Source organism: Peromyscus maniculatus, chromosome 1, assembly GCF_049852395.1.
Source record: "Peromyscus maniculatus bairdii isolate BWxNUB_F1_BW_parent chromosome 1, HU_Pman_BW_mat_3.1, whole genome shotgun sequence".
Taxonomy (NCBI): Eukaryota; Metazoa; Chordata; class Mammalia; order Rodentia; family Cricetidae; genus Peromyscus; species Peromyscus maniculatus.
Genome location: NC_134852.1, coordinates 129,660,863 through 129,684,221, shown reverse-complemented (window position 1 = coordinate 129,684,221; position 23,359 = coordinate 129,660,863). Strand labels below are relative to the sequence as shown.

The following is a 23,359-nucleotide window of genomic DNA, read 5'->3' as shown; positions in this document are numbered from 1 at the left end:
GCCTGGAACTCACTATGTAGTCCAGTCTGTACTCTTGAGAACATTTCAAAGGCCAAATACAGTGTATATTAAAGGCAGTGGGCTGGGCAGAGTTGGAAGAGCAAGAAGCAGCATCAGTATCTGTCAAGGGGGCTGTGGGAGGGGACCAGTCAGAGGCTCGCTTTGGGGTTCTGGAGTGGGACTCATCTCTGCCAAGTTCTCACCAAGTGGCTGGGAAAACAGTGGGCTGCAACGGCCTCTTTGATTCCAGTCCTTGGTGAGTGGGAGCTGTTCTAACTTCCCTTACGCAGTCAGTGCCCAGGGGCTGAGGCTGGCCAGACAACCTGTCTTTTGCTGTAGGACTGCTACCAAGCTGTGTGCATTGCAGAGTGCCGTGAGCCCCACTCCTTCCCCTTTCCCCACAGGCAGAAGGCAGGGTGCAGGTACAGAAGGTTTAAGAAGGGCTCTGTGTCCTCCACTACCCCCTGCAGGCCAGCCATGGAACTGCTCTGGACACTACTGCTGATGGTGGCTGTTTGCCTCTCTGAGGTCCTTGGCTCACCAGGGATAGACACCAGCATCAACATTTCCCGGCCTGTGCACATCCTGGAGGATCATAACTTAATGGTGCTGACTCCTGAAGGCCTGACTCAGACACTGAATGAGACCCGTTTCCTAATGGTGATTTTCCGTGAGTATCCGGCTCTGGCAATGAAGGGTGATGCTAGTCTCATTGATTTTGGGCACCGCAGGTGTTCTATATACTATCAAACGCATAGCAAAACACAAAAATACTGTCGGCACTCACAGCTGGGGAAAGGCCTGTTCCCATAAGAATGCAAAGTTCTGTTCACTCATAGCTGTTTTTATCTCAGTGGAAGGCCAAGTTCATCTCTCCCGCTCCCGCTCCTGCTCCCGCTCCCTCTTTCACCTTAGCTCTCACGCTTAGCTCCTGCTTTTACATTTTTAATTATTCTGATAGCAACTAATAGGAACAATACAAAGTATTTGAATACTCCCCCTCACACCAGCAGAGATTTTTGTCATCGAAAAGAGACTCTAAATGAAACTCATTACGTTTCCATCATTGATTTTGTCAATACACAATTGAATTCAAAATTAATTTTTGAAATCTGGTAGGCCTTCTAAAGTGGCCTCTGGGAAAATCGTCTTGGGGAAGGATTATAAATGTTTTCCTAAAAGGTAAAGGGTTTTTTGTTTTTTGTACGGGAGAGTTTTCAGGGGCCATCTCAGTGACTCTCAACTCCTTTTGATGGGTCTCTCATCCTTCTGATGACTCCAGAACTCAAGGTTCAATGCTCGGCGAGACCTTTCTTTCTCAGGTCTCAAATGCTGCCTGCATCTAAAACAAACTTCAGTTTTGGGGATTGGTTCTGGCCATCTGTTTCTTCTGACATCCTGTGTGCACTGACGACACCATCAAGCACCCAATGCCAAAGTCAGAAACCTCAAGTCATCCCCAAATTTGATGCAGCCTCATAAAGAATGTACCTCCATATCCTATGGGTTCTTCATCTCAAACTCTGTGGTCCCCAGCTCTCTCCACACCCTCTGTCACTGCCTCTGTTCCATTCTCACAATCCCGCACCTGAGACCTGAGGTAGGCTCCTCCATGGATTCCATGCTCTTTCCAATGTGTTCTCTGCAAAGCGTTCCGAGAGACTGGTTCCTAGAATGCAGCTCTACTCATCAGAATGGACTATTCTGGCTCACGTCTCTAGGTTTCCCTCATGCACTTTGCTCTGTAGCATCCCTCCTTCACGTTTGCACTTGGGCTGTGAGTTTAAGTTTCTTGTGAGGAAGCTTTCCCCCCATTTAGACTGGGTAGGAATCTTTTCCCGTCTTCTTAGGCTTCCTTCTAGGTGCATTTGTCACATCATATGAAAAGCATTTCTAAACTTGCATGCTCCATGGGGTCGGGGCACAAACCTTACCAAGTCTTGATCCCTGGATCTGACACTGTTGGAACATAGTAGGTCTCCACACATGTCAAGTGAATGAATGAATGAATGAATGAATGAATGATATTTTCTTTGGATCCTCATTTTCACTGTGACAATTAACTTGAATGAGTCAAAGAGAGAAGGAAAGGCTATTTTTGGTAGAAAGTGACCAAGAAAAGATTAGTAGCTGTCATTAGGGCCATTTGCCACTTGTCCCTAAAGCAAAGGTGGCAAGAATCTGTCTTGGGATTACAGTAGATATAGATAGTGACCATGGTGAAGATGGTCATTAGGATTGGGATAATGATGATAACTGGTGATGATGGAGATAATAATAGAGATGGTGATGATGATAGATATAATAATGGCAATGGTGATAATTGTCCAGGTTAGCTTTGATTGCCAACTTGACTTAGCCTAGAGTCATCTAAAACGAGAAGCCTCAGTTGAGAAATTGCTTAGGTCATGTTGGCCTGTGGGCCTGGCTCTAAGATACTGTATTAACTATAAATTGATACAGGAGGGCTCAAACTACTGTGGAATGTATCACCATTCCTTGGACAGGTGGTGCTTGGCAAGCTTGTAAGCAGCATTTCTCCATGGTTTATGATTTGGTTCCTGTTTCAGTTCCTGCTCTGACTCCCCTCAATGATGGATTATGACCCAGAAGTATAAGGCAAGTAGTTTTTCTCCCAAGTTGCTTTTGGTCAGAGTGCTTTTAGTTATAGCAGCAAAATCATAATTGATACAGATTAGAGATAATTATAGAGATAGTAATGCCGATGAAGACAAAGATGATGATCATGGAGATGATGGTAATGGTGATAAAGACCATGATGATAATTATGGAAATAGTGATAATAGATGATGATGGTGGTTGTGATAGAGATGCTGATGGGGATGATGACTGTGGTGATGAACTGTTGATGACAGCTGTCATGTTTTTAGCCATGGTTGATTTTAATGGGCATTTATCAAACACCTGCATTGCAAATATTGAACTCAGTACCATGGTTCCTGTCTCACTCATGAAACAAGTCTCAAAAAGGTTAGATAATTTGCCTAGAGTCACACAGTTGGTCTGAATTTAAAAACCCAGTCTTCCACTCAAACTGCTGCTCAACCCATCCTACACCACTGCACTGATCTTCAGAAGATGTACTTACTTATTCATAAGTATTTATGGAGTGCTTGGTATGCCCCAGATGTATTCTCAGTACTGAGGAATGAGTGGTAAACTACATGGCCTTCCTGGAACTCATAGGCAGGAGAGGAGAGACAAATGCTAAGCAGATCCAGAAGTGAATTATGTGGTGTGTCTTGTGGCTAAAACTGCTATGGAGAAAAGAGGGGGTGGGATGCGACAGAAATGTGAGACGTCTTTGGCTGTGGCAACACGGTCTCCCTTACCTTTATTTCAGACTCCCCAGAACTCTTGGGATGTGTATGGAATCTCTAAATGCTCCACCACTGACAACCATTCCAATGCTTCTCTTGTCTGAGCATATGCATTCATAAACTCAGCAACCATGAGCCCAGCATGGCCAGGTCCTCAGGGAAGCTGGGAGAAGCCACAGAGCAGAGTGACTAGCAAAGAGGCCAGAGCTTGCTCCTGGTGATGGAGAGGTGTACTGAAGGTGCTGATGGTGATGAAACAGACGGGAGAAGCATCGATCTGTGAGGGAGGCAGAAAGTCTTGGCTTCCCACCCACGTGTGGGGACTTTAATGAGAATGATCACTCACACTCAGGTTCTGCTGCTGAGCCAGTGACAGGCAACTGAGCCAGCACCAGCTCTCCTCAGGCCCAGCTTCCCTGGCTGAGCTTTATGAAGCATATCTGTCAGATGTGGCCTTGCCCACAGCCGGGAGGTGACCTGCACTCCCTCCAAGTGCTCCAGATGGACAAGGGGTTTGGAAAGGATAAAACATTCTGGCTTAACAGAGAATCCATTTCCCCTGGCCCTGACAGCATACCAGTCTCGGACATGTGGCAGCAAGGACCTGAAACATGGCAATGTCATCAGGAGGTTTGCTATTTCAGCTCCTCCCACTCCAGCTAGAATAGCCCCTCCCCATGGCCAAAGTCTGGGCTCCGAGGCTGTTTTCAGTAAGGAGCCCCTACCTCACCTCACTACCCAGCTATGTGAACAACCAAGGATTCCAGAATATCAGACACTTTAACAGAGTACCGGGGTCTCTTTAGCTACCCCTTCCCAAGGTGGCTGGGTCAGAGAGGCGAGTGAGCATACAGTGTAACCTACCCACCTGCTCCTCACACCTCACCCACCTTTGTCTGAGAGAGTTCCCAGTCCCAGCAGGAGGGGGTGCAATGACTGCTTAGTTCCAAAATATTCCACCAGATGGCGCAAATGAGCCACATCACTTGCCCTTAATTTCCAACCAAAGAAAAATTTACACCATTAATAAATAACAATAGCAATTAAAATGTACTATGTCCTTTTTATGTGGAAGACATTAATCTAAGTGTTTTTACATGCCTAGTGAGAGTTAAAAAAAACAAAACCAGGAGTTCTGCAGCCTTGAGTACATTCTGTTATCAGGGCCTCGGGTAAGTATGTGGTTCTGTTGTGCCTCAGTTCCCCCATCTATAAAACTGAGATAAAATAATAATATCTACATCATAAAATTATTGAAAGGGACAATAGACTTAGTACCTGTAAAGCCCTCAGAAAATACTAAACACCATGTAACTGACTGCTAATTAATTTCGTTTGATTCTGGTCATCTCCCAAATTGTTCCATTTTATGACTCATTTGTCTCATCTCCTGTCACATTTCTGAAACCCACTCCTTAGCTGTGAACACAGGAAGAGCCAGGAGTTCCCAGGGCAAACAAAGACCAGAGGGGCACATGGGAGAGGGACTGGGTAGTCTATCTTCATACTGGTTCTTTCAGACAATCCATCCTCGAAGCAGTCCAGGAAGCTGGCTGAGGAGCTGGGCAAAGCTTCAGAGATCGTCGGCAGGGGCAAGAACGGCTTGGGCTTTGGCAAAGTGGACATCACTGTGCAGACGGAGCTTAAGCGGGAGTTTGGCATCAAGCAGGCCCCGGAGCTGAAGCTGTTTTATGAGGGCAACAGGTCTGACCCCATCAGTTGCAAAGGTAATGGTGACTGGGGTTCAGGTTCATTTCATGCTCATGGAAAGCCTGCTTGGCAGTTCAAGGCTGGATGGGGGAGGCGCCGATCCACATGGCCTCTTAGTCATCCAGACTCTTTTCCATGGTGGCTCCGGCTTGCTTAGCTCTGGAGCCACCCGCTCTTTCCTCGATATCCAGAGGTAGGAGCTCACCGCAGGTTGTGTGCGTGGCTGCAGACTAGCAAAATCACTCCTATTTGCCATCTGCTGGCTGGAATTCTGATCCATGACCCCACACAAATGCATGAGGGCTGAAAAATATAGCTCAGGCCCGTGTCTAGAAGGAAAAAAATGGGACCTGGCACGAATGTTCGCCTGCTTCTACCACGACTTCTCAGCTAGGGAGGGACATGGGTTTTAGACGACCAGACCGGAGGTTCTCTAACTCCAGTCTTCTACTGTAGAGGATCTTGACAGAAAAGCACTACTGGGCCAAAGGGGAGACTGCAAGAGGACAGAGCTTGGGCAGTAAAGTGCTTGCAGAGGACCTGGTTCGATTCCCCAGAACTCCTGTGGAAAATGCTAGGTTGGTGGTGCCTTCTCACAATCCCAGAGCTGGGGAAGTGGAAATGGGCGGATGACTGGGGCTAGCAAGCCACCCAGGCTAACATATTTGGTAAGTTCTAGAGCAGTGAGAGGCCCTATTTGAGAAAAGAAAAAGATGGTGCCTACAGAACACCCATGCACATACACAGAGACAAGCAAGAGAAAGAACAAAAGGTTAAAGTGGGTGTCTCTCCAGTGCCTTCACTCACACCACCTTTCATTGGTTCATTTGCTGACACAGCTATTCATGCGCCCACTCACTGACAGCTTTCCCTGATATTGAAGCTGTCTGGAGAATTGCATAGCTCGGTGTGAGACATGGCTGATCCTAAGTTTTCAGTGCAAACAGCTATGGAACAGATGGATATGGGTATGGACAGGTGGATTTGCTGACTCACTGCTGGATGTCACAAAATTGGGGAAGCCCAAAGGGACTCAGCAGTGGGGTGCTGAGGTGGCTGGGTGCGTGAAGGCACTTGCCTCCAAGACAGAACCTGGGTTCAACCCCTATGACCCACATAGTGGAAGGGGACAACTGACGCCTGAGTGTTGTTCTCTGCCCTCCACAGGCAAGCTGTGGCACACACCCTTGATAGTTAATTCATCAATAAATGTAACAAAAGAACCTAGCCCATCCTCTACCAAGCCAATAGACTGGTGCCGTGGTATATGTGTTGGATGGCAAAATAAGAAAACAGGCACTGCCTTTTACAGGCTCTGGCATTTCTGAAGCTTTCTTCTAAGCAGTGAGCACAAGAAAAGCCCAAGAACTAAATGAGTCAAACTAAGGATCCAGTCCACCCCGGGAGATGGAGAGCAGGAAGGGGTTTTAGCTTCGAACAAACCTGATGGAATATTGCGTCAGGAGCCAGTGTTAGGAAGAGACTCCAGGAGCAAGAAATGAAAAAGTACCTTGCAGTTAACAAGATGCTCACAAGAGGGCGCGGGAGAGGCTGGCTGCGAAAGCGCTTCAGCGAGAAAACTTAGAGGACAGCGCAGGCAAGGGCTTCAGTGCCCCACAGTCCAAGTGGAGGGTAGCATGTGCAAACCAGTGAGGAGACCTGGCAAGGGAGAGATGGGGATCTGATGGCTAGGAATTCTGAGGAATGATCCTCAACTATAGAGATCCATCTAACCCAAGCAAGGGGCCCTGGATGATGTGTTGCCTTCAGGAAGGACTGCGGAGAAGCCGGCCTGGGTTACTTTGTGCGAGTCCATATCTGCTTCTGGCACTGCTCAGGTGCTGGCTTACCCTTCCCTGTTGAAGGACAACTGAGATCTGATTCTATCAAGAGACAGCAGGATGATTGTGTGGAGCTTCTACACCCTGTGTGATGTTGGTAGAGAAGATACTCAAGGGTTTCTGAGTCTTGGTGGTGGCCACGAGTGGCCGAGACCTCCTCTGCCATGTAGGAGGCTTCCCATCTCCCCTCCCAGGGAGTCTGCCCTGAGTGCGTAGGGCATGCAGCCTGCTCCTCAGCTGTGTTCCTAGGGTATCTGTGCATCACGATCCAGACATTGCCTCACAGAATGCCTTCTGCTATTTAGTGTTTTTTACGAGCACCACAAGAGCAGAGGCTGCTCTATCCTTTGCTTTTGGGGTTCCCGTCTCTGCATCTACATCCTCACCCCCTGCCTCAGGAGCGCTCAATCCCTCTTGTCCAGCCTCAGTTTCTTCATCCGAAAATGGGGCATGTGAAAACTCCACGGCCCCGGCTGCTGAGAAAATAAAGCAGTGTTGGCAAGGCCCAGGCCCTGACGGATCCCCGCAGCTGGCACTGGCTTCCAGGTACTGCTTCTGCTCCACAGCAGCCTGGCATGGCAATTACCTTTACAGATGGAGCACGGAGAGTGGAGCAACTTCTACACAGCACCCTCGCTGGGGCTGGCAAAGGGCTCAGCAGGTAAAGGTGCTTGTGGCCAAGCTTGGTAACCTGAGTTTTATCTCTGGAACCCACACGTTGGACTCCAGCAAGCTGTCCTCTGTTTCAGACATGTTCCATGGTGCCTGCACACCCACGCCCATAAATAAATAAACTGAAATACTGAACTTAAAAAAAATGCTCCAGCTAGTAAGCAGTAGAATCAGGGAAGATTTTTCTGGAAAGAGCTGTGTAATAGGAATTTTAGCCTTATGAGTTAAAAAAAAATCATGTCATAGCTACCCACTCTGCTATGTAGAATGTGAACAGTCATGGATGGATTCCAATAAAGTTTTACTTATAAAATCGAACAGTTGGAAAGATTTGGTCCGTAGACTACAGTTTGTTGAGCTCTGCTCTACATTGTGCTGTATATTAAATAAATAGACGTGTTTATTCACTATTAATTGCTTAAGCCTAGTCCAGTGCTTGGGACAATTACGTTCTTAATAGTTGTTTAGTTTGAACAAGATGCAATTACAAGAGCTCACCACAGGAAGGCACACTCAGGAAGACAACACACACTTGTACTTGTGAGCTTATGCTTCTCCTTCTTCTTCAATGTTACTTCCCAAGCACAGAAAGAGGCAATGGGCTGCCAGGATGGAGCCTGGGACTCAAGTCTCCAGAATTAGGAAGCACTCTGGCTCTGAGTACTTGAGCAAAGCTGTGACCTCAGCTCACAATTGCTCATTCTAGATAGAATGAATAAAGGCCTACTTGACAGGGCCCTTTGGAGTTCCAAGCGGAGATACTTCTCTGCATGCCACCTGCAACGTGACTAATTATGGAGCCCCACTCAGGACACAGGCAGGACATAGTCCTTGCTGGGTCAAAGCCCAGTCCTGTCCTCTAATATCCAGGGACTGATGGTGGGAGCCTTGGCCTTGTCTACCTCCCTGGAGGAAGGAGACTCAAATGGCCTCTGGGCCCTCTATTAGTGATGCATTCACAGCTTGTGCTTGGAATATGCAGCCAAGCTCTGGCCAAGTCAATCATTGACACAGCATTCACACCTGAGTTGTCACTGTGTCCTCTGGCACAGAGTCAAGAACCAGGGGAGGCACAATGTCTGGCAAGGGCAGTGCCCAAGCTGCAGGCACTTGGGGATAAGATGTCAGTCAAGCTCAGAACTACCTGAGCTCCACAGGCTCTGGAGGGGCAAGCAGAGGCCATGTACCCTGGATGAGGAGGTCTGGGGGCAACTTCTCTCAAGGTGGCTTTTCGGGTGGTCCACTCCCTTTATTCCCTCGTCCTCCAGTGATGTCTTGAGCACCAAGTATGTGCCTGGCAGCTCACAGTGAACACGTTTACTCTAAACCGTACCAACAGTTTCAGAAAGTGATAGACTTACAGAAAAACAGATGAAGTCCTAAGACAATGACAGGACAGGGGAGGAGCAGTAAGACAGGGAGTGACTAGGGGCATGGAGGAGATGAACGGGAAATGGCTGGTGCAGGGGAAAATCGAGGCTGCAGCCATGGTTCTGATGATCTGAAGGTGAAGCTCATTTGGAGGCTTTCTTGATTATTTCTTTTTTTGTGCTTTGCTTTGTCGTGTTTGAGATGGGGTCACTGTGTCGTCCAGGCTGGCCTGGTTCTCTGGCTCTTCCTGTGTCAGTCCTGAGTGTTAGGGTTATAGGCAAGCAGCATCACCCCTCACTCCAATCTTAATCGTATCTACTAAAGCCGAGCAGGACATCTTCTGTGCCCAGAAATGTTGCTCGTGGCTCATCAGACTGATGGAAGTCAGTCACTGTGCTCCAGGTAAACATACTCTAGGAATCCAGCTGTGGGAAGTTAGGAACAGGTGAGCAGTGCGTGCTGTTAGAGGTTAAGAACACCGTTACCCCTAGATGTGGGGTGGGAGGCTTCAGTGGCACACTCAGCATTCAGATGTATTTGTGTGATTATCTTCTTCTACATACTAAGACTCTGAAGGGATGGCCAGGACCACACCCCATTTCTTCATCTGGGTAGCAGTTACGCGCACATGTTTATTTTGTGAAAAGTCATCAAGTGTACACAGTCATTTACTTCTACCTGTTTTTACCACACAGGTCTAATGCACTCAGGAGAGTGGTTTTCAACCTGTGGGTCGGGACCCTTTGGAGTTGAACGACCCTTTCACAGGGGTTGCCTATTAGATATCCTGCATATCAGATATTTACGTTATGATTCATAACATTAGCAAAATTACAGTTACGAAGTAGGAACAAAAAAATTTTATGGGTGGGTTCACCATAGGAAGCGAAACTGTACTGAAGGGTCACAGCATTAGGAAGGTTGAGAACCACTGTCTTAGGAGCTGTGATGGTTAATGCTGCCATCTCGAGCAGTCTAGCATCACCTGGCAGGTGGGTCTCTAGAAAGACCTGAAGAGGACTATCTCTACTGGGTTAATTGATGTGGCAAGATCCATGTTAACGACCAGCAGAAGCCTTCTCTCACTGGGTACTAGAGTGTAAGAAATGGCGAAGGCAGGCCTAGCACTGGCATGTACTGTTCAGTTTTTCACTTTGATGCCATGTGACTTGTGTCCAGCTCCTGCCTGCCACTTTGACTTCCCTGCTATGGTAGACTGGGCCTTGAACTCTGAGCCCAAAGAAGCGCTTTCCCTCTTACAATGCTTTTGCCAGGGCGCTTTTGTCACAGCAGCAGAATAGTAACGAAAACAAAAAACATAAACTATGATACTGACAGCCTTTTGCAGTTGCCTCTGCAATTCCAGGTGGACTGGTCAGTCCCTGTGAGGCAGTCTGTCCTGCTTCAGGGCCTTGGCACAGGCTTTTTCTCATCTTGCTATCTCCTGCTTTCTTCCTGGGCATCTTTCAGATTTCAGCTTCTATATCATTTTTCCAGGGAAATCCTTCTTGACCTTGGCTTCTAGGTCAGGTCTTTTTTTTGCTACAAGCTCATATAACTTTTCTTTAAATACTTCCTTTGGGTGTGACGATACACTTATTTGTGCAATTAGTTGATTATTGTCTTCCCTAACACACTAAGGGGCTTTCAAAGTAGTGGTGATGTGTTTTATTTTCTGCTCACAATGATATCCTTAAGACTAAGTCTGACACCTTAATACTATGAGGGGAAGTCAATATATATATGTCCAGTAAATGAAAAGTTAAAAGGAATTAATGAGTTATAACTAAAGGTCAGGCTGCACCCCAAACCTATTTTTAAAGTTTTGCTTTATTTAAAGAATTATTTAAAAATTTCTCTCCCACCCTACACCAGATATTGACATAAACAGGAGCTTACCTCATTTTCTGTCTTATGAAACTGATGTTCCTGGGAAAGGTACATCTAACTGTACACAGATGTGTATGCCAACATGTCTTTCCAGATTGGGAATAGATGTCCTCATTTTAGAGGCCAGGACTTCTGAACTTGGGTACTCCCAAGTAGTAGTTGTGTAATAGAAGTTGGGATTCTGGAACCTTCGGGGATATTTGGGTCTCAGTGAGAGCATTAGAATCATAGATACAGAAATGAGATGTTCTCTGAAGTTACAGAAATACGTGACCTTTTGACTTATATTTTAAGAAAACCAATTATTTTCCTATCATCTTAGAGAAGGTTGGGACTCTCAGGTTGGTTTCTCAGGTGGTCTGGTAAACCAGCTGTAGGCAAGCTGAACCTTGCTTTCCTCATCTGCAAAATGGGAAGACTGAGAACCCCCATTCCTTAGAGTTGCTGTGAATGTTTAATGCAAGCACAATACTCAGTACAGGGTCTTAGGTGTAGTGAAAGGTCAGTGACATTTAGCTGCTGTTAATACAGTCATGTCTTGTAGTTTGGAAGAAAAAGAAAATGGAGATACTGCCTTTAGCCTGCAAAGGGTGGAATTCAAGACAAGAAATTTCTGTTCATTGAATTCAGGAAAGTTCTGATGGGATTCCTTTAACTGTCTCTCTTCAGATGTGGTTGAATCTACAGCTTTGGTTGTTTGGTTGAGAAGACAAATTCTCCACAAAGCACCTTTGTTCAACAACACGGAGGAAGTGACAAATTTTGTGAAATCCAGGCCCTTGGTCATCGTTGGCTTCTTCCAGGTACTGGGATTAAGGGGTGAGAGGTAATTTTCACATGGTGAGCACTGTGTGTGGAGGGTTTGGGGGAAGGAGGGTTTCTGGCTTGTATAGGGTCCTTGCTCGATTTTCCTATCCACTGAGCTGGTGTCCTGTGGGAGCTCCTGGTTTCAAGTGAAGAAAGAACACATGGAAGCTGAAATGTTAGAGATTGGTTAGAAGATGGGAAAAAAATGGAGAGAATAAGAGATTGGCATCCATATTATTTGGTCTGAATGCTGTAACTGATCTTTGAGGGATCTATTTAGAACATAAGAATAAGAGGATGTCTTTGTTTTCTGGTTTAAGGACTATTTTTGTGATGGCTCATAGAGACTTCTAGTGAGACCTTACTCAGGGTCAGAAAATCTGAGCTTGCTTTACCCAGCAGGGTTGCATAATGCAATGATTTGGTTATGGGCGTGATTACCAGGTGTTTGGAGGGGTCTACACTTGGCTTTAAGGTGTGCTTTGATCTTGCAAGGGGGAGGTCTTTTGCCTCTCCCCTTGGCATATTATAAAAGGCCCTTTTGAATAAAGCTCTGGGCGGCTGGATATTGACCCAGGGCCCTTCTGAAGCTATACTGTGTTTCTGTCTTTCTCCTTGTTGTCTAGGTCTATATTTTCACCTAATATTTCCTCATTCCTCTCTCCTCCACCCAAGAACCCTTCAATAGGTGGGAACAGGTAGGAGCTGGACTCCCTCAGACTCCCACATATTTTAACTATGATTCCAACAGGTGTTTGTTAGTCTGCTTAGGTTAAGCCAGTTTCTATTCATAAACTCTTTTCAAGTCTCCATATAAATTAGACTATCAACCCTGTAGCATGCACCATTGGAGGGTCAATCAATCCTCATCTAGATCAAGTGCAGGGAGATACTTGGGATAGCTCATAAATAATTTAAATGTGCTTATGAAATGTCTTATGATCACTTTCTATTGATTTTATTCTTTATAGTTATAAATGTTACTAAGTGTATTTGCTTGTAGAAAATGAGTTTTTCATGTGCCTTAACTGACTTACTTTAGGTCCACAATGCTTCATCTCTCAATAGATGTCAGTCTTTGCTATCATATTTACACATGAGGAGAGTGCATGGCTCTTTCCTTTCTGCTTCCTCAAGAGTATTATTGACCCACATATTCTTTCATGCTGAATGTTGAGTCTTAAAGGCCAAAAGAGCAGCTGCATCTCAACACCAGTTCACATTTGGTGTTACCTGCAGTCATGTCAATGGCTTCTTCTGAAAGTGATGCAGGAATTAATTTTAGAAATATTCTTAATTCACAGGTTAGAACAACCTTTATTTTAATAATAGGAAAAAGTAAAAATATGTGGTTCTCTCCATTGATCTCTGAGGATTTGCCTGTGTGGGGTTCAGTCATAGCTAGAGGAACATTCTAGGTGGGAAACATCCATAAAAGGGGACTTCGGCCACCCAGCAAAAACCCAGAACTTAGAAAAGCAAAGGGACAGATAGACTATTGTCTCCACCTTCCCCTCAAGCCGGGCACTGTTACCTCCTCCAGAGAATTACAGAACATGCTTTCCCAAACAGGATTTAGAGGAAGAAGTGGCAGATTTGTTTTATAACTTCGTCAAGGACTTCCCAGAGCTTACGTTTGGAATGATAGAAATAAAAAATGCCTTTGGGGGTTTCCAAGTGATCCTTGACAGCGTCCTGGTGTTCAAAAAGGTAGGTCTTCATCCTATATGATCATGAGGGCCTTTCACTTCACACTATGTGGTGGCATTTGGGGACACGCTCTGTCTCCACTGCCTGTGAACTAAGTGTTCCTGGACTAGTTGACTTGTGAGAAATCTGTTTCCTGGACCCCCACCCCCCACCCCACCACCTTTCCTGCTTCTCTGCCTCTGCCAGTATCTGTCATTCATCAAGACTCAATCCTACTAACTTCTTTTTTCTGGTTCATGTTTTCCTATCCATCTCTGTCAACAATTAGCATCTCCATCTAGACTTCACTTAACTCCAGATTTTGGTTTGTAGAACCAAATAGTTCATCATGGTTCATGTCAAAGTCATAATCTCCTCTCCAAGTTCTTTTAAGACTTGGAGAGTCACCAGGCATGGTGGCTCATGCCTTTAATCCCAGCACTTGGGAGGCAGAGGTAGGCAGATCTCTGTGAGTTCAAGGCCACCCTGGTCTTCAGAACCAGTTCCAGTCAGAGCTGTTACACAGAGAAACCAAAAAAAAAAAAAAAAAAAAAAAAAAGACTTGGCGAGTCATAGTGAAGAGTGCCACCATCCCCTCATTTAGTGGAGGAAGCCAGAAACGCTAGGTTTCCTTCTAATATCTCCCATTTCTCCACCCCTCCATCATAACCAATCCAAATATGCATGTGCAAGATGTTCCCAGGGTCTACCACTTCTCCACGTCTCTACTGTGACCATCCTGGATAAACTGACCACCACCTCCAATAGCCCATTAGAACAGTCTTCAAACTGGTCTGCAGAAGAATATTCTTTCCAAAATTGAAATCTGATGGTCATGTTCTTCCTCCTCTCAGAAAGTCCTTTAATGCTTTGTGTAAGAAGGTGTGTGTGGTGTATGTATGTATGGTACATGCATGTGGTGTGTATCTGTGCACATGTGGAAGCTAGAGCAGGATTATTGGTGTCCTCCTCTATTGTCTTGAGGTGAGAGTCTCTCACTGAACTGTGCTGTGGATGATTGATTGATAAATAAAACACTGATTGGCCAGTAGCCAGACAGGAAGTATAGGCGGGACAAAGAGAGAGGAGAGGTCTGGGAAGTAGAAGGCTGAGGCAGAGAGATGCTGTGCCACAATGAGGAGCAGGATGTAAAGTACTGGTAAGCTACGAGCCATGTGGCAAGGTATGGATTAATAGAAATGGGTTAATTTAAGATATAAGAACAGCTAGCTAGAAGCCTGAGCCATTAGGCCAAACAGTTTAAATAATATAAGCATCTGTGTGTTTATTTTATAAGTGGGCTTCAGGACTGCGGGGGCTTGGCAGGACCTGGAGAGAAACTCTCCAGCTACAGAACTCACTGATCTTTTGTTAGAAGAATAAAGACTCAAATTCTTAATCAGGTCTACAAGACCTTCCACAGCCTGAGCTCATTTAGTGATCCATCCTCGAGCCCTGAGATCTAGACCTGAGCTTTCCATGTGGTAACCAGTAGTCTTTAACTATATAGATGATATGACTATTTAGGTGAAAAGTAATTAAGTTAAAGTTTTAGTTTCTGTGTCAGATTTTTGTCCTTGAAATACTTGAGAAAAACAAGTCAGGGAGGAAATATTCACACTCATTGTTTTAATCCATCGTTCCTACAAGGACTGGTGGAGCAGAGTGCTCACATCACAACAGTGGAAGCAGAGAGAGGGGATGTCTGTGCTGCATGGCTTCTTCCTCTTTTCCCTCTTCTTCAGTCTGGATTTGCCTGTGGAATGGTGAGGCCCACATTTGGGCACATCTTCCCCTTAGTTAATCCTCTCTGGAAACACCATACAGACACACCCAGAAAAGTCTTACTGATCTTCCAATCAAACTGATACTAGATAGGCTGCCAGAGTTCCTTGGCCATACAAGGCACATTTCCAGTACACTGGAGCCACTTGGGGCCAGTTGGCCGCTGTGCAGAATAGCACAGACACTAGAGCATTTTCCCCATTGCAGATCATTCTGTGGGACTTCAAGTCATGCTTTCCTGTCTCCGCACCCAAAGTCAGATCTGTACAACAGCTGTTTTACTTACAAATGAGTAAGTATCTGAGGCCACATTTGATATGTGGAGTGATGTTTCATGACCCTCAGAGGTGGCACTCAGCCTTGTCTTTTTCTCTTGGGCCCATAGAAGTCATTGAAAAGGTTTTAAGATGGAGACTAAAAAGTTTCTTGAATGGGACAACATATCAGAATAGATCTGAATACATATAGAACTCTAATATATGGCAAAGATAATAATTGAGACTAGAGGAGAAAAGACTGTTATTAAATGTAGGATGTTGAGAATAACCAGGTAGCAGAGTAGGGAAAACACTGAAGCTGTAGTCAGGCAGCACACTGTATGACCCCGATTCAAAACTGAAACTCGTGAAACCATCTTTCGGTGTGATGACATATGACAGTTTGCTTTCTTCATTTGTTATTGTTTGAATTTTATTTTACATAAGTGGGTGTTTAGCTTCTAGGCATATCTGAGCACCTTGGAGACCAGAATAGGGCATTATATCTCCTGGAACTGGAATTACAGAAGGTTGTGAGCTACCATATGGGAATAGAACCCAGATCTTTTGGAAGAGCAGCTCTTAACCACTGAACCATCTCTCCAGTCCAAAGTTTGTTTCCTATAAATGGAATTTGGGGAGCCCCTTAACAAAGCATGGAGAAACCCTATTAAATTTCTGTTAAATGTGTACTGTTTACATGTCTACATATCTAAAGTTCTGCAGAGTAAACCAATTACAAAATCAAAAGCCAAATAGCAACTATGAAAAATATATTCTAGGTATTTTGTATTTATTATGATAAATGCATTTATTAATTATTTGGATTCTATATTATACCTATAAGTAGAGAGGTATATTTTATTTATTTACTTATTTTATTATAATGATTGTTACTTTTTTTGCTTTTGTTTTTGTTTTCAAGACAGGGTTTCTCTATGTAGTTTTGTACCTTTCCTGGAACTCATTTTGTAGATCAGGCTGGCTTTGAACTCACAGAGATCTGCCTGCCTCTGCCTCCTGGGTGCTGGGATTAAAGACATTCACCACCACTGCCTGGTAATGATTGTTACTTTTAAAATTACAATTATACAATCCACCCCTTTGATTTCTTCCCTCCAACCCCTCCCATGAACCTTGTTCTCTCTCAAATTCATGGCCTCCTTTTCTTTAGTTGTTTAGACATATACACATATATCATAACTAAATACATAGATACAACCCCCTGAGTCTGAATAATGTTATAGGAAGGTATATCTTGAGCAGCTAAGAATGTGAACGCTATGGTTAGACTACCCATTTTTAAATCCTGGCTCTGGGGTTGGGGGTATGATTCAATGGTAGAGTATATGCTTAGTCCATGTAAAGCTCAGGGCTCAATCCTAGCACTAACTAGATAACTAACTCCTGGGTCCATCTCTTACTTAGTAATCTAAGAGAGGCTATTTTACTTCTCTGTGCCATAGTTTTCTCACGTGCAAAGTGGGAGAGATGTGAATACAACAAAGAAAAAAAGAAAAAGAAGAAAGGGAAAAAGGAAGGCAATATTAGAACAGAGTTTGGGAGATACTGAGGACTAAGTAAACTGATGTGTATACTATGTTTGTAACTGTGTCTGGCACATCATGAGCTCTCTAATCAGTATTGATGCTGATATAACCAGTAAAGACACGGAACTTTATCCAGAGGATAACTTGGGGCCATAACACATTGAAGCAAGAAAACAATAACAAGAATCAGATTTGTGTTCTAACAACATCAGGCTAGCTGCTGCTGCTGCTGGTGGTGGTGGTGGTGGTGGTGGTGGTGGTGGTGGTGGTGGTGGTGGTGGTGGTTGTGTATAGAATTCAGTAGGGGGAGCACTTTGAGAGTCTAGCTGAGAAATTTGTACCAAATTAGGACTGGTGGGGATGAAGAGAGCATGGAATACTCAGACTGTAAACAATCACATTACCCCCATGTTTATCTAGATCCTTCTGGAAGATGTTACATAGCAGGATTAGATATGCCACCTATTCATTAGGGGAATAAGCATAGAGGTGAGGTACTTAGAGAACCTTCAGACCACAGTGAAGGTGTGACCCTGTTGTAGTTAGGAATGCTGATAGATCACCTCTGATCAGAGGTACCTCTCAGGATCTCCCTGACCTGGGTTTGCCTTTGTACCCCTGATGCCTTTGACCATTGTTTGGTGGCAATGTGGCATGGTGTTCAACAGTATTACATGTGTTTTGGTGGATTTTAGAGCACAACAGCTGGGATTGTCAGTCAGTCAGATTCCTTATCACATACCCACATTGAACACACAGACTGGTTTGCTCAATGTTCTTATTCATCAAGTACTTGGGTTATCTACTACACCTGCCGGCATCCTTAGTGTTTTACCTTCAGCCTGGGTTTGGGGGGATGCTATTGATATTTGTTAGGTGTATATATTATGAAAGCTACTGCCCTCTAAGATGCTTTTTCTTTGGCTCAAGGGAAAAATTGTGAAACGTCAAGAGCTTATTAATGACAATACCGACAAAGATTATCTCAATCAGGTTGTGAAACAGCAGCTTACAGCTTTTGTGATTGAATATAACCCTGAGGTCAGTGGGCAAAGGGGTCCTGGGAGGACTTCAGGGACCCATGTGTGTACTTTGAATGACATGTTTTCCTTGCAATTTCAGAATAAGGAACTGATTTATGAACTGAACATCTTGAATCACATGCTGCTCTTTATCTCCAAAAACTCAGAGCCATACAGCGTCATAATCCGGCATTACAGAATGATTCCAAAGGAATTCCAGAACAAGGTTTGTAGACCAACCTAGTGTTGTTGGAGACACTTGGATGGGCACACAGGAGCAGCAGACTCTGAGGGTAGTTGTCTTTTCTACTCACTATAAATTAATTCAGGAATGATTTGTGCATAATTTGCATATATTTCATGATTTACATACCAATGCTATATCATGTTTACTATTTTATTTTAGATAACTCTGTTTCATTCTTTCTTTGAAGGGAGCCAACCCCACAGTTCTTTCACTCATCTTAATAAATACACTAAAGGTGTTCCTTCAACTTCTATGTTCTACATAAACTCTAACTTTAACCTAGAAAATTCACACCCCAAACAATGAGCTAAAGTACACTTCCTGGTGCTTGTAATTGGTATCCTCACTGCCTATGCCCTATACCTATGTGTAGCTCACCTACTGGCGTCTGGACTATGAAAGATCTTTTTTTCATTTAAAGTTATTCTGAAATTAAATGAAATGACAATCCTGAAATGTAAACATGGAGTAAAGACTGAAGCATAAACACACTTAACAGGTATATTTTGTCCCAACACACTTGTTTTTCAGAAAGATGCTTCTAATCACAGGTACCTCTTGCAAATATTGATCTATCTTGTTTTTCATTTTTATATTTTCAGATATTTAATGTGACTGTGACCTGATGGTTCTTTTGACTTCTCACAAGCTATATTATCAATACTTAACCATATTTAATTAAAAATATTATTAGTATATGTATGTGTATAAATGTACATGTGCATATGTATTCCACAACGTGTGTGGAGGTCTGGGAACAGCTGTTCTCTGTTTCTACCATGTGGGTCCTGGAAATTTAACTCCAATTGTCAGGTTTGGTAGTAGGTATCTTTACCTTCTGAGCTATCTGTCTGGCTCTCAACTATATTTCCTCATTTTTTCCTTTAACCCTTTAGTGCAGCTGGAATTTATTTTGGGACAAATCGGGAGATGAAATTCTAAATTCTTGTTGCCATGACCAGAGAGTGTACCAATTGTCATTACTATCTGAGCTACAGATTAAGAGTTTGGCTGAAACTGTTCCACTAAACCTTATCTTATGTCCATCTTACCACCCACTATACTCAAGTACCTGGAGTATAGAAGTAACTGGTACTTATTGGTTATGTTCAAGATGATTTAACAGTCTGTTCTGATTTTTGGAGTTTCCCTAGCATCCAGAAGACTGGAACATTGTCTTTTGTGGGCAAACTTTTGGATGGATGAATGATCTAAAAATATGTGACAGCAGGTGTCTGCAGAGCCTCTAACTCATCTCCTTGCATCCACTCTTGCTTCTTTTCTGCAGTTATTCTTACTATTTGAAAATTTCCACCATGACACTCTCTGGCTTGATTCCATCTTTATTCTGATCAAACCAGACCCAAGCTTCTTGTTGGACTTCTGATCTCACTTTTCATTTTTATAGCATCAGATTTCATCTCCTATGATGCTCTCCATCATGGTGCTGATATCTTTCCTTTCTAGAACATTCTATTCTCTATGCTTTTTTTTGCTACTAGAGCTTTCCTTTGCATTGAGTTTCTACTTGCTGGATCACTGTTCCCTGTTCTGTTTGCTAAAACAGATTCTTCTCCTGGCCCCCTAACTTTACTGAGCAGATGTCTCACCTCATCTGCATGGTTACTCTACCCCATCCCTCTATTGCGCTTTCCAATCTTTACTTGTCATTATTAAATGTACTTCTCATCTATTTCCTCCACTAGAATGTGAGTTCCACAGGGCAGACAGTCCATCTTCTGTACAATACTGTGTCCCTAGTGTCCAGTTAAATGTGAATATTCGGTATGTGGATGTGTGAATAATGGACTTTGGGTTTCCTTCATAGAGTAATTTTGAATTCGCATGTAATAAATAAACCTTCTACCTGCCACTCACCAAATCAGGCCTTTGAACACATTCTTAAAGCAATCCTCTAAAGCAATATGACCAGAATCACCATTTTACAGACAGGGAAATTGAGGTTTGGAACAAGGATGAATGCTCAGGCCAGCTTGCTCAGTTCCTGAAGCTGTGTGGATTTTGCAGAGCACAGGGAGGCTGGGGAGGCTGCCGGTCTGCTCCAGGTGTGGGAGGGAGTCTGCCTGGAGGCACTTTGGAGGCCTTGCTGTTTGAGTTCCCTTAGCTCCTAGCTTCTCAGCTGTTCCTTCCCCTTGACGAGGGGTCCAGACTCGTTTCAGGAATTTTTCCTTGATTTGGCAGATCCTTTTCATTCTTGTGAATTCGGATGAACCCAAAAACAAACGCGTCTTCGAGCACTTCCGGATCTCAACAGTCAATGTCCCATCTGTTCAAATCCTGAACATAACCTCTGATACCAGATACAAAATGCCCACAGATGATATAACCTACGAAAACCTCAAGAAATTCTGCCTCAGCTTCCTCAGCAAAACTGCCAAGGTAAGCTTACTCTCAGGTAAGTCGTGTCTAGAACCTCAGAACCTCCTAACAGTTTTGCTGGTTTCATTAACCAGCAAAGAAATAGAACGAAGACCATCCCAAGGTTCAATGTGGCACAGTCTCTGCATTTTCCACCTTCAATCACTGCAACTTGTGGCTTCTTCTGAGGCTGGAAATTCACTACCAGTTCTTAAAATTCCCAGTAGAAGTTCAGATGTACTAGAAACTGACTTGTCTGCTGAAGGAGGCTTTAATCCTTCCTGCAGCCTCTTCTTGGAAAATCCACTTGACCCGAAGGAGATGAGGCAAATAGCAGCCAGGATTTGGCCTCAAGAGCTTCAGGGACTTTTAGGTTGTGTGGGGTGGAGAGACATCGTCCATGCTGCTGAAAGGGTAGGTTCAGGAAGTTAACTATAAGCACACCTACTGAGTAACCGTGTTTATTTTACAAACTGAAATATCTTTGATAGTAAATGGAGAATCCTTCAAACATGTTCTAGATAATGGCAGGAGTCCATGGCGAGTCTTCAGGTAACTCCACATCTCTGGAGACCTTACCTCTGGCTGCTTCCATTTCCTTTTGCCTATTCCATATTTCCATGTTTCCTCCTCTACATCCTTCTCAAGGAGAAGCTCTTCTCTGACTCACATGATTGTGAGGTCAAATGGAAAAGCTGGTGTCCTTCCTGGTACTTCCAAATCATTTCTCCTTCTAGTGTCTAACACCCGACAGTCTTTGCCTTTCATGCTTTGGGCATCGTACCACTTGCTTCCATCCCTTGTTGCTGTCCTCTGACCATCCCCTCCCCTCTCTCTGAGGATGAGGGCTCCTCAGTACAGACTACCTCCATGCTGCTTCGTCTTCATTCCCAGGCACTAACATCCAACATGTTTATCTCTGTTCTCCACAAGTTGGTATGCATACAGCATTTCAGCCTTCTGCTCATGTGCTCATTACCTATAACTGGAAGTTCCTCCAAAGATTCCATTTCAAGCTTCTTCTCCTCTTAGTTCCCTTCTCCACTGACCACACTACTAAAGAGCCTCACCCAATGACCTTCAACATTTGGAACCTATTTCCGTCTCTCTGGTGCCTTCTCCATGAACTTGGAATCTATGGTTTATCACTCTGATAACTTCCTCATCCTTTCCACGTCTCACTTCTTCTATACCCTGAAGGTATATAAGGCATATATACCTCCAAGCAGAAATCCAACTCCTGTTGAGCCCATTTAAGTTCTGTACTACTTCTATAGTAATGCTGGAGAAGAGCAACTCTACCATGAGACTGACTGACCTTGTGGACACACCGACCAAACTTCCCTCTACCAAGAAATGCCTCAGCCTCTCTGTTTAAATCCCTCTAAAGATAATTATCTCATTACCTTTAGGTCAATTTCTCTTCCAGTCCTATTCCTACCTTCACTCTCAGCTCAGCACTCTACCAATACATCACCAAGGAAAGAGAACCTCACTTTCCACGATCACATCTTCAACATGCCTGAGACTCTCCCTAGCCTCCTCTTCTTGATAGTTAGATGTAAGGTATTTTTCCACCCTTCAAAGGACAATACATTCTCTTGTGCTCCTGGAATATAGATAAACATCCTCCACGTGACTAGCGATCTCTGTCTGATCTGCCTAGTCCTAATTCTTCGCTGTTTGCGTCATTGCTCATCTTCCATGTCCAGTCTCCCCCCACCCACATTTATGTGTCCAGTGAAAGAGCCTTGAAGTCATTTTTAGAGGCTATGAGGTAGAGGAAGGGTTTGGTACCACTAAAAAAAAAAAGCTAAAATTTGACAGAAGCCAGGCAGCAAGGACTTCATATGTACATTAAAAACTTGGCATCTCATATACAAGGAGAAAACAGCTCTCCATGATCAAAACAGAGCCCTAACTGTAGAAAGTAAAGGCATGGAGAGGATTTGGAGAAGATGCAGGGGAATCCATGTGAGAAGCATGGGCTGTCTAGACTAAGATAGTCACAGGTAAAATGGAAAAGAGGGTATAGACTCAAGAGATACCCAGGAGTCAGTGGTGGTATAGAAAAATACAAGATTTCTAAAAAAAATCTTTAAGCCAAAACAGCTGATGAATCCATTCTTTCTGTCCATTTAAAAATTCTTTACTGAGGTCTTTCTATGTGCTGACACTTGATGAGAAGGTCCTTTAAGGCACCCTCTAGCATGGTAGAAAAGGAATTGATAATGTTCTGAAGGTAACACAAGGGGACATTTCAAAGAACTCATCATCTTGAAGAATAAATTTGAGTTCACTAGATAGAGGAAGGAGAGTAGAGCTTGGAGAAGGCCTTCCAGGCTGTGGGAAGAACATACCAGCCTGAGGTGGAAGACAGTTAGGCTTTGGGGCCAACTGATGATCAGTACAGATAAAGAAAGCCAAGATGCAAAATGGTAATGAAGTTGGGGGAGGCTGGCACAGAAATGCGTTGGTCTTGGCTCTCACAGTCATTGGGGACAAGTGTTGTTTTCAAGCAGTCTAGTTGAGATGCTAATGGTGTAAGTTCTACTATCATCTGAGAATCCTGAGAATCATAGATGTGGATAAATTGCAGCCCAGAGCTCTGACTCCCCCTTAGTGCTCTGATTCCCTTCAGCTCTCTGACCCCCTTGAGAACTCTGACCCCCCCCCCCCAGCTCTCTGACCCCTGTCTGCTCTGGACAAGGCAGAGCTAACACCGAATTTGTGATTATCGCTGGGCAATGCAGAGCTAACACTGAGTTTGTGATTATCGCTGCATTTCTAACTTTTCA

At 44.1% G+C, this 23,359-nt stretch overlaps 1 protein-coding gene across 3 annotated transcripts in view; it reads left to right on the top strand.

The window, feature by feature from the left end:
• Pdilt (protein disulfide isomerase like, testis expressed) overlaps positions 1 to 23,359 on the top strand; it is a 37,182-nt gene that overhangs the window by 8,580 nt on the left and 5,243 nt on the right. For 2 of the 3 annotated variants that reach the window (XM_006985700.3, XM_042282557.2), the window contains exons 2-8: positions 471 to 670; positions 4,862 to 5,068; positions 11,495 to 11,628; positions 13,205 to 13,342; positions 17,844 to 17,954; positions 18,036 to 18,161; positions 20,385 to 20,582. In XM_006985700.3, the coding sequence (XP_006985762.1) occupies positions 478 to 670; positions 4,862 to 5,068; positions 11,495 to 11,628; positions 13,205 to 13,342; positions 17,844 to 17,954; positions 18,036 to 18,161; positions 20,385 to 20,582 (1,107 nt within the window). In that variant the 5' untranslated portion in view covers positions 471 to 477. Of the gene's footprint in view, positions 1 to 404; positions 671 to 4,861; positions 5,069 to 11,494; positions 11,629 to 13,204; positions 13,343 to 17,843; positions 17,955 to 18,035; positions 18,162 to 20,384; positions 20,583 to 23,359 lie in introns of all 3 variants that reach the window. The other variant, XM_076551134.1, reaches the window with a different exon arrangement.